This window comes from Plasmodium gonderi, assembly GCF_002157705.1.
Source record: "Plasmodium gonderi DNA, contig: Chr07, whole genome shotgun sequence".
NCBI classification, from domain to species: Eukaryota; Apicomplexa; class Aconoidasida; order Haemosporida; family Plasmodiidae; genus Plasmodium; species Plasmodium gonderi.
This window is the reverse complement of record NW_021628932.1, coordinates 946,233-960,334: the sequence shown is the minus strand read 5'-3', so window position 1 is coordinate 960,334 and position 14,102 is coordinate 946,233. Positions and strand designations below refer to the sequence as shown.

The 14,102-nt window shown below is 30.9% G+C and overlaps 4 protein-coding genes across 4 annotated transcripts; 2 read left to right on the top strand and 2 right to left on the bottom strand.

The window, feature by feature from the left end:
• Positions 1-331: 331 nt before the first annotated feature.
• On the bottom strand, positions 332-4,460 carry PGO_071980 (WD domain, G-beta repeat domain containing protein; the record flags this gene model as incomplete). The annotated part of the gene is made up of 8 exons (XM_028687071.1): positions 332-661; positions 855-2,651; positions 2,915-2,982; positions 3,264-3,316; positions 3,497-3,572; positions 3,711-3,811; positions 3,982-4,121; positions 4,338-4,460. The coding sequence occupies 8 exons, from the start codon at positions 4,458-4,460 to the stop codon at positions 332-334; spliced, it is 2,688 nt and encodes an 895-aa protein (XP_028542872.1).
• A 1,471-nt stretch (positions 4,461-5,931) lies between these two features.
• On the bottom strand, positions 5,932-6,729 carry PGO_071970 (50S ribosomal protein L29; the record flags this gene model as incomplete). The annotated part of the gene is made up of 1 exon (XM_028687070.1): positions 5,932-6,729. The coding sequence occupies one exon, from the start codon at positions 6,727-6,729 to the stop codon at positions 5,932-5,934; it is 798 nt and encodes a 265-aa protein (XP_028542871.1).
• Positions 6,730-8,934: 2,205 nt separating this feature from the next.
• PGO_071960 (hypothetical protein, conserved) lies at positions 8,935-10,645 on the top strand (the record flags this gene model as incomplete). Its single annotated transcript, XM_028687069.1, has 3 exons — positions 8,935-9,755; positions 10,111-10,189; positions 10,559-10,645. The coding sequence occupies 3 exons, from the start codon at positions 8,935-8,937 to the stop codon at positions 10,643-10,645; spliced, it is 987 nt and encodes a 328-aa protein (XP_028542870.1).
• Positions 10,646-11,448: 803 nt separating this feature from the next.
• On the top strand, positions 11,449-13,872 carry PGO_071950 (hypothetical protein, conserved; the record flags this gene model as incomplete). The annotated part of the gene is made up of 3 exons (XM_028687068.1): positions 11,449-12,930; positions 13,198-13,322; positions 13,662-13,872. 3 exons carry the CDS (start codon positions 11,449-11,451, stop codon positions 13,870-13,872), a joined length of 1,818 nt encoding a protein of 605 aa, XP_028542869.1.
• Positions 13,873-14,102: the final 230 nt, after the last annotated feature.

Here is a 14,102-nt window from a genome sequence, read left to right as displayed (position 1 = left end):
AATATGCACGTTCATAAAAAAACATGCACGTTCATAAAAAAACATGCACGTTCATAAAAAAACATGCACGTTCATAAAAAAAAAATTAACAGGGAACTATTGCACCGATTGAAACATACCTGCTCTGGCGTATCCATACCTGCAAAAACACATTCTAACGCATGGGTACCGCACACGTACAAACCAAAAAGTAAAGTAAAACGGGTCAAATACAATAAACAAGACAAACACCTCCAAACGGACCTTAACCTTTCGCAGCTTCGCAACCAGCACACCTCCCCTTTCCGACCTCCAAAAAAAAAAAAAAAAAAAAAAAAAAAAAAAAAAAAATCTATTTTACTTTGGTGAGGAACGAATTCATCATTTTGACTTGGAATGAGTACCCAACTTTCCCATTAAGATAATCCATGTATGTTGGGTTAAAGGCGTACGACATTTTATATGAATGTAAGAGTCCACTTTCGTCTCCAATTAAAATAATTTCGTTAAATTTATTGACACACAGTTTCCGTAGCTTTTTTTTCTTTGTTATCACTTCTGTAATAATGGCTTTGTTTATATCCATGCTTAAGTCGTAGATATGCAAGTGCCCATGGTTGTCTGAACTAATAACGAGGAAACATGTTGAGAGAAAGGGACTCCATCGGACGTCATATACACACTGTGAGAAAAGGAAATAAGTAATGAAAACATATTTTTTTTTTTTTTTTTGTGTTGTTAAGCAGTTGATAGGTCTATAGATACCAATTCCCCCCACCACCACCACTACCACCCACCCACACACACACACACCCTTATCACTGCAATGCATGGTAATAATACTAGCACTCGTAGCATTAAAAAAGGGCTCTTACCTCCTTGATGTCCAACACAATGAGCGATCGAGGGTGTTGCTGGTCCCATATTCGTATAGTCCAGTCATAGGAAGAGGAAATAAAAATATTTCGACTAAACTGGTTATAAGAAATGCAATTAACACACATGGTATGTTCATTGTAGAAGCTGAGATAATTATCAGAATAAGTACTTGAGTAAAGATATATTTTTCCTTTGTTGGTTCCAATTAGAAAAAGATTTTTCTGGAAAGGGTTAAAGTCGATACAAGTAATTGACTGTGTATGTATTATGTTGAGAGAGTGATTAAATTGATCACCTAAATCTTTTCGTAATGTTAGTAATTTATTTCCAACGGTAAATTTATTATTATATTTCCAACAGAAAATATTCCCATCGTGAGAAATAGAATAAAAAGATTTGTTTCTTTTATCAAAAAAAATTTGTGAAATTATATCTCTATTATATATTTGTCTTATATTGCTTTCAAATATCAGTTTTTCATTTTTTTTTTTTTTTAAATCGTATATGCATATATTTCCGTTAGACAAACCTAGGATGATGACTGAATAGTTTACAGCTGACCATTCGATGGAATGTATGGGAAAGCTTGTCTTCAAAAAGTGTTCAGGACTTTTGGTATTTTTAAAAGTGAAACAACATAATATACCTGTATTTACTTTTATGTCATTATTTTTAAAAGATATAGCAAATAAATCTTCATAAAATGGATGAAATTTTATATCTGTAACAACTAATTGATTACAAAAATGCAATGAAAAAATCCATAATTTCGTCAAAATATTCTTGTTATTTTTATTTTTATAACATAAGTATATTTCCTCTTCATTGTTCTTGTTATATATTCTGTCCATCAGTTTTAAAGTTCTCAAAAATCGCTTTTTTCCTAAAATCTTCTCGTCATTTATTTTTACTTTCTCATCTTGGTAAATGAAGTTCAATTCTTTGTGCGTCTTTTCATTTATGTCTTTGTAGTTTATAAAGTACAGTTCGTGTTTCCCGCTGAAGGATTCTTTTCTTTTTTTCTTCCCGCTCATTTTGCCGTCACCTCTTCCACCACTCCTTGCTCCACTCCTTGCTCCACTTTTTGCTCCATTTTGTGCCCCATTTTGTGCCCCATTTTGTGCCCCATTTTTTATCGCTTTTCTTATGGAAATTTCTTTCCCGTCTATTTTGGTAACATCTATCGAACCATCCACTCTCTTTTCTGAAGTTCCATCTCCATTCTCAGACCCTTTCAGGGATATCATCTGTTCACCTTCCTTTGTATCTTCTTTCAAAACAGTTATAAGACTGTTGTCTTTATTTTGACTCTTCAACCCTTGCTCTTCTCCTTCTTCTGCATCGTCTTCATTTTCTTTATCATATTTCACCCCTTTCTCATTTCTCACTCCAGCGATATCCTCATCCTCCAAGAAAACATCATCGTCACGATTATCATCGTTAACACAGCTATCCCCATCATCCAGATTTGCACCACAATCATAACTGTTATCATCACCATAATTCTGATCCTCTACCTCTCCTTCCTGTATATAATAATCCACAGCATCAGCACGCCCAGAGTTCTTGCAACTAATTTTGTCTACATAACCATCATTTTCTTCACTAATCGCATCTGAATCGTTATCACTCGAACTAGACGAAGAGAAAAGAACTGTTGCAAATTTCTCGTCATTAGAAAAGTTCCCTGAACCTACATCTGAACACTCACTTAACTCAACTACTGCATTGGACCCGTACTTCTTACTTCTTTCCTCATCATCATTATTGCTGTAGTTACATCTACCCTTTTCCTGCTCATCAGAAGTGGAAAAAAAAAAAAAAAAAACGCGGGACGTAAATTTTAAGTTATATCATTTCTGCTTTGTCATACTTCTGCAGACAAAAATTGTCCCACTCGTAACATGTTTATAGACGTGCATTATTTTCATGAAGATCATTTTTTCACATACACATATACATACATGTACTTATACACACATGTACTTACACACTCATGTGGATCTCTCCCATTCTCATTTGTCGGATCTGTTTGATCCGTAACATTTCTCCATACCTTATCGTCCTCATTAGAAAGTTTCTTGAAGTCAAGCATGTATGCATCATAAATTATCGATTGACAAACTAAAAAGTGGAAGGTCGTAATTGGGAATCGGTGTGAAGCAGTGCATTGGGGGTGGACAGGTGAATAGTGAGTATCATGAGCACCAACCAGAGAACTTTAGCAGGGAAGTAATCCAACGCTCGCAGAGGAAGAGGTAGAAGCAGAGGCAGAAGCAGAGTCAGAAGCAGAGTCAGAAGCAGAGTCAGAAGCAGAGGCAGAGTCAGAGTCAGAAGCAGAGGCAGAGTCAGAGTCAGAAGCAGAGGTGCGAACTATACAGATTTTCAATCCACGTTGAACGAACCCGTGTCACAGATTTCATTAATTTCCTGCGGTTCTGTCTTTGTGGCTTCATCCCTTAAGAAAAATTATTATTTTACATGAATCATTATGTGTTCTAATCATTAAATGCAGCTATCATTAGTTTATACGTACAATTGGATGCATAGCTTCTTAGTTATGCCAAATATAAGGTCGATATGTACTCCCAGAGGCGCATGTGATATATTTTAAATGTGTATGCGAATGAAAGTATACTTGAAAGAGAGAGGGATGGTCTGTGTATATCTTTCCATATAATCGAAGCAGTTCTTTGGTTTATGGTAAATGCATTCTGAGCAAAGTTTTATAAGCATTGAAATATGTGTACGGTGTACATCATCACTTCAAGTAATATGCATGTTCTCAGGTATATATACATATGGGCATATAAGTATATAACATATATACATTCACCGACGAAAAAGCGTACCATTATCCTTTAGAACTGTAAAGGTATTGGCCTTTTCTATTTTCCTTTTTATTAATTCTATCTGCTTCTTGCCTTCATCGCTGTCTTTTCTCACCACACATCTGTTTTGTGAAAAAAAAAAAAAAAAAAAAAAAAATTACAACTTTGTCAGTTCGTACAAATGTAGCATATATCTAGACAGTGCCCTTAGCACACGAATCGTCTTCCTTTCGCTTGCTAAATCCTGTCTCGTCTCATCAGAATGCATATTTTTCCTTCTTTCCTTGCTGACGATTTCATATCCAGGTGGAAAACAGTGTGATCAATTTGATCCACAGGTGTGAATTCCTCATTTAAAAAAGAAAATTCAATCAAATTAGCAAAAGCTCTTGGATTCTTTGGAAACAGAAATCTAGTTAGCGTTTCATTTTTCTGGAATTGAGGGGAGGGAAAAGAAATAGGATTGTAGTGTAAAAAAAGGGAATATTCGGGAAAAAAATTGATAACTCGCCCCTCGACCCCAAAAAAAAATATATTATGATTATGCATACTGTGAAAGATATACTTTCTTCTATGTATATGTCTACGGAGTCGTGTAGATATGTGGAAAGAATATATATATATATATATATATTTGTAAATACATACATTATTTTGAATGGGTGCTTTATTTTTGTCATTTTCTAATCCATCAACTTCTATCCCATTTGTATCACCCAACACTACTTGTGCTTTTTTCTTTTTTTTTTTCTCCAATATGTTTGGTTTCATTGGTGTGTAGATACAAGGGACAAATAATATATCGATAGAATAAAAGTCTACGGGATGCACTTTTTTTGGATGCACGAAAATTTGTTACAAGAAGATGTCTATCCGTTTTTATTTTGATGGTCTCTCCAGGTATGCCTAAATTGCAGCGTTCATTTATTTGCTACGTCTTTGTTGCTTGCTTCTTATTTACTACGTCTTTGTTGCTTGCTTCTTATTTACTACTTATTTGCTACTTATTTGCTACTTATTTGTTACTTATTTGTTACTTATTTATTTACTTATTATTATTTTTTTCTTTTAGACTCTCCTTTTTTGGAAAGTTTCGATGTTCTTCTCCCTTTCACACATACTCAGAATGCCTTTCCTCTCTCTGCCCTTTCGACGTAATCACGTAGTTCCCTCCTTTCTATTGTCTCATCTTATAACATTCCTAATATTGTTGGAGAAGTGAGACTATTAAATGGATTATTTTTTAACAAAAAAAGGAATTTTAATTTTAACGTTTTTTATAAAAGCAAAATGGCGAAAAAATGTTTCTTTGTCTTTTTTTTTTTTTTTTTTTTTTTAAGTACGGTGTGGAAAAAAAAGCGGAGCAAATTTTAATGAGTGTGATATTTTACATATTTGTACAGAAGCACTTGGGAAAAACCAGATGTAGCATGCATATACGTATAAGCAGTTATAGGGGAGGGTACTATTTGCATATGCACATACATGTGCATATTGCTGCAGTTGCGAATGTGATTATGCTACTATACAAAAGCGTAGGAGAAGAAGGGTACTATGTGTGTGCGTGTACGAGTGTACATGTAAGGGATCGAGAGGAGGATCTTACAAAAATGCATAAATTATGCAATAAAATGTTGTACACATTGCATAGTAACAGTTTCGCAGAAAATGTAAAAAGCAAAATGATAATTGAAAAAAAAAAAAAAAATTATAATAAATAAAATAAAGATAAAGATAAAGGCCAAATTCAAGGATAAATTTTTTAGTACAACAAAAAGTTGGGTTCAAAAGCACATCTAACTGCATCGAACATTTTCGATAATGCTACTGTTTTTCATATAAAAATACAAGCTGTTATGGTGAAGTGCTATTTTAAATAACACACACTGTTACCATTGTGAAGGATACACTTCTTGCTTCAAAGAACAAAATAGAATTAGGTTCGTTTGTTTCCTCTTGCCCAATTTCGGGGTTGGAAAAAAAAGGAAAAAGAAAAAAAAGAAGATGATTTGTGTGTGTGTCTGTGTCTGTACAAATATATGTACACACTGAGGAGAGGTAGGGATAGACACATACACGTGTTCCTATATATTTATATGTTCTATACAACTTAACCATATCAATGGATGCACATCCTGGAAGGGATGAAAAAATACCCTTTTTTTTTTTTTTTCATCCTATGTGCATGCATGGTTGTGTCGAAAAAAAAAAAAAAAAAAAAGGAGAATATGCATAGTTATTGCTAATTGCAAAGAATCATCGAATTGTCAAATTTTTTTTTATTTTTATACTTTTGCATAACTTTGTCTGAATTCCTTATAATTCGTTCATATTCCTTCTTTATGTCTACAACATCGAAAATATTGAAATGAATTTTATTTATTTCCTTGATTGGTGGAAAATTGTTTTCTTCGTCTTCTTGCTTTTTCTTTTCTCCTATATCTTTTTTATTCTTTTTTTGTGGTTGATTTTTTTTCTTTTCTTTTTCTGTTTTCGTTGATTTTTTTGCCTGTAATAAATCAGGAAAAACTTCTACCTTTTCATTCTTCACCTCTTTCACAGATTTAGATAAAGTACTCTCTCTTTGTTTAAGAACTGATGGGATGAACTTTTTTTGTGGGGGTTCATACTTCTGACCCTTTTTCGAATCATCCTTCTTTTCATCATCCTTTTTTGCATCATCTTTTTTTGTGTCATCCTTTTTTGTGTCATCTTTTTTTGCTTCATCCTTTTTTGTGGCATCTTTATTTTCGTCATCGTTTTTGGAATCCTTCTTTTTCTCTACTTTTTTCTTTTCAGTTTTTTTCTTTGCTTCTTTGGTGGGTTTCTTACTACTATTGTTGGTTGCGCTCCATGCATTCACATTTTTTCGTTCATCCAAAAGCTTCTTTGTTTTATATTCTTGCATATTAATTAATTTTATTTTTACAGTCTCACTGCCAATTTCTCCTTTATTTTCTCCATTTTCATTATCTGCTGCAGTGCTACCAGTTGGCTTCACGCCTTTTGTTGCCTTTAGTAAGCTGCTTAGATTAAGCATTTTTTTTTTTTTTTTAAATGGATGGAGACGAGTGCAAGTTGTGGAGAGAGGAAAATACTTTTATGGTTCCACAAACGTCACGTAAATTGGGTGAATGTAAATAGGTCTATCCGGTTATCTATCTGTCTATATCTGTATCTGTCTCTTTCTGTCTCTATCTGTCTCTGTATATCTATATGTACATATATACGGATGAATCTTTTTCAAAAGACGTATATGATCGAACTAGCGAAAGACACAAAATTGTATGCTACTTCAATCTTTGTGCGACGGATTCGATTCTAGGTTTTTTTTTTTTTTTTTGTCTCCTACATCATTCTTCTTCAGTTATTTTACGCAGCGTTGCAATAAATTTCTACTAATTCTGTGCGACCTATTTATTTCGCTCCTTCTACTTATTCAACTTCGGCTTCTTAGCGTTTATCGCCAATTCTGAAATTTTTTTTTTTTTTTTTTTTTTTTTTTTATGTCACCATAAACACGAAAAGTGTGGAATATGACATAACTTCAACGTAACAAGTGTTGTGAGATGTAAATAAGAAACGTATGTATTATGTGGTTGTCTGACGAAAGAATAAACAAAATATACAAAATTATATACATTTATATTTTATCCCTTTTGGTACGTGTGGAAAAAAAAAAAAGAAAAAAACAAAAAAACTCCAATTAAAGCGCAGCTTGCTACTTTCAGGGGCTCACTTTTTTTTATTTTGTCATTTTGCTTTATTTTACATATTTATTCATATAATTATAATTTATTCATCTATTTATAATTTATTCATCTATTTATAATTTATTCATCTATTTATGATTTATTCATCTATTTATATATTTATTCAATCTATTTATATATTTATTCATCTATTTATAATTTATTCATCTATTTATATATTTACTGCTATGACAACTCCTATGTTAACTTCTATGCTAAGTCCTATGCTTATTTTACTTCCCTCATTTGGATCCTAATTTCAAACAGGAAAAACAAAATAAAAAATATTTTCAGAACTGGTAAAATTATGCATAAGTTTTTCCTTTTTTGTGCCTTTTTTTTTTTTTTTTTTCCCCATCGTGCTCATATAATATATATGTATACACAAATACAAAAATTTTTCACGTTTCTCATAAATATGTACATGATATATTTATATGCGTGATATGTAACTAGATACATATATGAACATTTTCACATACATAGATTTTACGTATAAATATATATGTTGTATATATTTATAATTTTGTACTGTTTTAAATATCTCCTTTTTTTGCTTACAACAATTTATGAATAAATTTTTTTGAATTAATCAATTTTCTCCTACCCCTTTTTTTAATAAAATTAAAACGTATTCTTTCTTTTTTCATGAAGTAAAAATTATATATAAAAGTTCTGGCAGCTTTTTATCTTGGACGGATGGGATATCCGTTAGCATATCAGCTTTTCAGAAAAATTAATGTTTAATGTGGCACGCAGCATTTTGTCGTGTTTCTTTCCATTATGATTGCATGATACTGCAATATATTTTGCTGTACCATCTTCTCATGCCGTGTCCTTGACACTTTTCACAATGAGAAAACGAAAAGGTCAATGGTGACACATCGCCTCCAATCACTCCAATCACTCCAATCACGCCAATCAACACAGTACATATTTTTAATCTCGACAAACAAAATAAAAACGAAAGAATAAGCTGATTAATTCATCCTGTTTAGCTGTCAGACACAAAATCAGATTGCCTGCACATATGCTTGCGCATTTTTTTTTTTTTTTTTTTACAACATAATCAAATTGAAAAATTATGTACATGCACAGATATGAAAACTTCTTATATGTATATGATTATACTCCAGGTTTTGATAACAACATATGAAATTTTGGCATTGCAGTTGATTACTGTGTTTTTTTTGCGGTAGAAGGAAGTAGTAGATTTCCCATAAATTCAAGAACACATATATATAGATATGTTTATGTGCATATCTGTGTAGCACCATAACCCGTTTGAATTTCCCCATTTGAGATTCCCCGTTTGAATTTCCCCTTTTGAATTTCCCCGTTTGAGATTCCCCGTTTGAGATTCCCCGTTTGAGATTCCCCGTTTGAGATTCCCCGTTTGAGATTCCCCGTTTGAGATTCCCCGTTTGAATTTCTCCCTTTGGGGTGAAGAACACAATAACATGTGATGATTACAGGACGCAACACACACAAAAATGAATAAGAAAGAAAAGAAAAAGCTGAGATACATGACCAAGGAGAAACAGTACTCCATTGAGGAAATTGATAAAATTGATGTAAGACGATACAACGAATTATCTCGTTTCTCGAAAAACAAAAACAAAAGAAATGCACTTAAAGGCAAAGCATACGTGAAGAAATTAATTTTACGTAAGCAAAAAAAAGATGAAATAAAAAAAAAAAAATCCTTAAATATACCTGTGGAAAAAAAAATACCAAGAAGTATAGAAAGGCTAGCTATCTTTGATGAAAATAAAATTAATGAAGCAAATGTAAATTTTTTATTGGATGAAAAATGTATAGATGAATTTAGCGACTATTTTAAACAAAAAAAAGAACCAAATATTGTTATAACGTCTATTAAAAGACCATCAAAAAATACTATATTATTTATGAAAGAATTATCCTTAACATTTCCTCATATTTTTTATGAACCAAGAGTGGATCATTCAATTGAATTTCTCATCAAAAATTCTATACAAAACAATTTCTCCACCTTTATATTAATCGAAGAGGGAATAGATAAACACCCAAAATACATGTTCATTTCAACTCTTCCAAATGGCCCAACAACGAAATATTCACTAACCAATGTGCTTTATGCACACAAAAAAAAAACGGACATTGAAATAACGACTCTTCCACCCGAAGTTTACATTACGAATTTTAACACATTTATTGGCGAGAGAATAAAAAGACAACTTCACACCTTGGTCCCCTTTAACCCTTCTTATAAATCCCAGAAGGTTGTTGTTTTTTACAACCAACGGGATTTTATTTTTTTTCGTCACTTTAAGTAAGATATCTTTGCTGCTAACTGTTCGCTTTGCTCATTTTGCAAATTTATGCACGCACACTTGTGTGCCTTCCCCACACTGTTACAATTTTAACACCTTATCGTGTTTTATTCACACGTTTCCATAGTCCATATTTCATATTTCTTCTTGCCTTATTAGCTTCATGCCTTATTAGCTTCATGCCTTATTAGCTTCATGCCTTATTAGCTTCATGCCTTATTAGCTTCATGCCTTATTAGCTTCATGCCTTATTAGCTTCATGCCTTATTAGCTTCATGCCTTATTACCTTTTTGCCTTATTACCTTCATACCTTATTACTTTTTTTTTTTTTTTTTTTGCCTGATCACACGCAGATATAATTTCCTCACTAAGAAGAAGTGTAAATTAAACGAAATTGGACCGGCATTTACTTTGCAGCTCCTTAGTCTTAAGGTAAATTTTTTTTTTTTTTTTTTTTTTAAAAAGTCCTCGTGTTTTTTTTTGGCTTTTTTTTATTTTTTTTTTTTTTTTTTTTTTTTTTCTGAACAGTTCATATTTTTTCTTTCATTAATGTAGCTACGAAATTATACTGTATTTTATATTCCACTAATATCACATTATATTGTTCTTTTTTTTTTTTCTTTTTTTTTTTTTTCTCTCTCTCTCTCTCTTTCCAATTACTGTTATGCCTTTTCGGAAACCTTTTTAACCATCCTCCCCATTGTTATGCATATTTATATATTTCATTTTTCCATCTTATTTACATGTAACATCGCACATGCATAACTTTTTCTTTTCATATTTCTTCTTTAACCTTAATAGGATGGGTTGATTAACGACAAGGAAAAAATGTATGAATTTGTTCTTAGACCAGATATGAAAGTTAACAGAAAGAAAATGTACCTATAAAGTATGTCACATTTTTTTTGTTGATCCTTTACAAAAGAAAAAAAAAAAAAAAAAAAAAAGTGGTACTTGTTTGCATCGAATTATATTTGCTTTGATATAAGTTTAGCTTTAATTTGTATTTTTTTTTTTTTTTTTTTTTTTTTTCTCTTTTCTTTTTTTTAATGGTTCAATTTATGTCGTTTAAATTTAAATGCCAAATTCGATGTGCAACATGGCATATAACGTATGCATTTTTTCTTTCTTTTTCCTCCTTTTTTTTTTTTTTTCCTCTTTGCACGACAATTTTTTAATTCCCACATAGCTGCTTTATGCTTTAACAATGCTACATTATTTTTATCTAATAAAAAAATAAAAAATAGTTCACATAAAAATTACACACACATAAAAAAAATTACTACAAAGGTGTTTAGAACACACATTTGTTTCGTAAAAAACACAAATTGTAAGAAAAAAAGAATAGAAAAATCTTCAAAACGGGGGGGAATGCTTAAAAAGATGTAGAGTAACAATGATGTAAAGAGGATTAAAATAAGAAAGAAAAAAAAAAAGGGCTGCTAGTTTATAGATGGGTCATAGAAAAAAGTAATGTAAAATAATGTAAAATAATGTAAAATAATGTAAAATAATGTAAAATAATGTAAAATAATGTAAAATAATGTAAAATAATGTAAAATAATGCAAAATAATGTAAAATAATGCAAAATAATGCAAAATAATGCAAAATAATGTAAAATAATGTAAAATAATGTAAAATAATGTAAAATAAAATATAAAATAAAACAAAAGCAAAGTGAAATAAATAAATGGATTTGAGGAACCCCCTTTTCCTTCTAATTTACTTCTTAACAAATTCCATGTGTTACATTTGTTTTAATCCAAATTTGGATAATACAAGTAGTAGTAGGAAAATACACAATATATTTAAAAAAAAGTGTTATATGAAATCGTCTAATAAAATTTTTTTAAAAAGTAAAAAGACAAAATTTCAACTAAGTCTGATTTTTAGAAAACAAAAAGATCAATCAATGATAAGAAGTATTCCGTCTCATGTACGAAAGAAGAAGAAAAAAAAAAAAAAAAAAAAAAAAGCCAAAACAAAAACAACAAAACTATGTGATCTTTATAACAGTACCGTACTTAATGGAAAGAAGCCAAGGGTAGGGGAGGAGAAAAAAGTAAATAAAAAATTAATGAGAAGAAGGCTACTAAAATATTACAAGTTAAAGAGGAAAAACGAGGGTACTGAAGAAAATATTTTTGCAGACAAGGAAAAGTATTCCATATTTGACTATGTGGAAAATAAACTTAGTGGTACTACGATACACAAAGATAACTTTGATAAATACCACACTAATGTTATCAATAAGGACAAAGAAACTGTCGATAAAGGAAGAGACACGACATTTATTCCACCGATTGCATTACAAGGAACCGACATTACTGGAGAAACGCCGATTCATGGAAGACATAGCAACACAAACAATATGATAGACCACATGGGGAATGTACAAAAGCTTTCATACCCAGCAGAAATACGAGAAGACCAAGATGGACGAGAAAACAAAAGAGATGATGAAAGAAAAATTTTCGCAGATGGTATTCAAAGTGATAGTTTACCCAAGACAGTTGATCCAATACAGGAAGGAAATAAATTGGGCGAGATAAGTAACCAAAATGACGAACGGGAAAATATAACCTCAGAAGTTGTAAAAAAAAAAAAAAAAAAGAAATTAAAAAAATTAAAAAAGAACATGCACATAGGGAAATACAATAGGAAAATATTTACATACCCCAAAAAAATATCAGTAGATGATGTTCATGAATATATCGAGAATAAACATCTAGATGAAAAATACATCCTACAAAAAGACACATTAAAAAATGTTTTTGTTAATAAACCTCTTTTCAATTTCTACAATTTTTATAATTTTTTCAAAATTGATCATATAGAAAAATATAACAAATCAAAAGTACTAAATTTAATTTATTACTATATATACAAATACAAAAACAATGTAGAGAGTCAAACAAAATATGAATCTGTAAAGACAGATGATATTATGCAAACATATGAAAATATTGCCGATGATAAAAAAAAAATGAAACATTATTTAGAATTCTACATTAACATGAATAACAACAAGTACCTTTATATGAACATAGACAAGGATTACACTTTAAAAAAAAAAATAACGGATGCATTCACCATAAGCAACATTAATAAAGTGGATTCACTTCACCTGCACAACTACAAGGTCGTGTGGACTGTTAGGAATGTTCAAGAGGTACTGCAAGGGGAGGAAAAAAAAAAAAAAAAAAAAAAAAAAAATGTGCGCAAAGTAGAGAATATTGAGACGGGACGAAACGGCATTAGGCACGCTTATCAAAATAAAATACAAATTAACAATACATTCAAACATATTTCTTCCCCGTTTCTTCCACAATGTTCATGACGAACATATATGTGTAGATGTAAAAACGGCCTATAGTACCTGGAAATATATTCATGAAAACTCTTTCCTTTTTTTTTTTTTTTTTCTTATTATTTTTAGAAACTATTTTGGAGATTTCGAGAAATGGGCAATATTCCCTTAATGACCTCTGCATTCTCATTTGCAGGGAAAAAATCGTTTAAGTTAAAAATTTGGCTTGATGGTCACAAATCCGCAAAAAAGGGGTAAAGGAATTATTTTATTTTGTTTTATTTTGATTGCTTTGTTTTGTTTTATTTTGATTGCTTTGTTTTGCTTTATTTTATTAATTTATTTTTTTCGTTAGGCATTATTTTTATTACATTTTTTCGCCCAACATATTAGCACTTTGTACACATATATTACTGGATAAATGCTTTATCCATACACATCTTACCCCCTTGATGTTACATTGTATAAAAATATTTTGCACATGTGTTTTTCTCTATATACACACCATATATATCAACACATTTTATTTTTTTTATATTTCTTCTTTTTATTTTTTTTTTTTTTTTTCCCTTTGATTATGATGAACATTTTAGATATGTAAGTGTTGCCTTGAAGCAAGTGGCAAATTATGGATTACTCGAGGAGTACATATGCATGTCCCTGGGCGGAATCACGAAAGGACCATTTTTGTTTTTATCAAAAGAATATTACCAAAGTTGTTACAATTTCTGCAAGTTTGATGAATTAGATTTAAAAAATGACGAATTACAGTTAAGTGTGTTTGTTTATGATGGCATTGTATAACATTCCCTGTACCTTATCCTTTATCTATGTTATACCACGTATCAGTTTGCCTCCTCCTCTTCAGTGCTGTGACATCATATATGACATGATAAAGAATCTTATCATAACTTTGTTGATCTTAGCTGAGGTCAGATTTGCTCATTTTATTATTCTTCTTTTGGCACCACCAGACATATATATATATATATATATAAACTACTTTACTTCCCAATATATATCCCACACGAGCG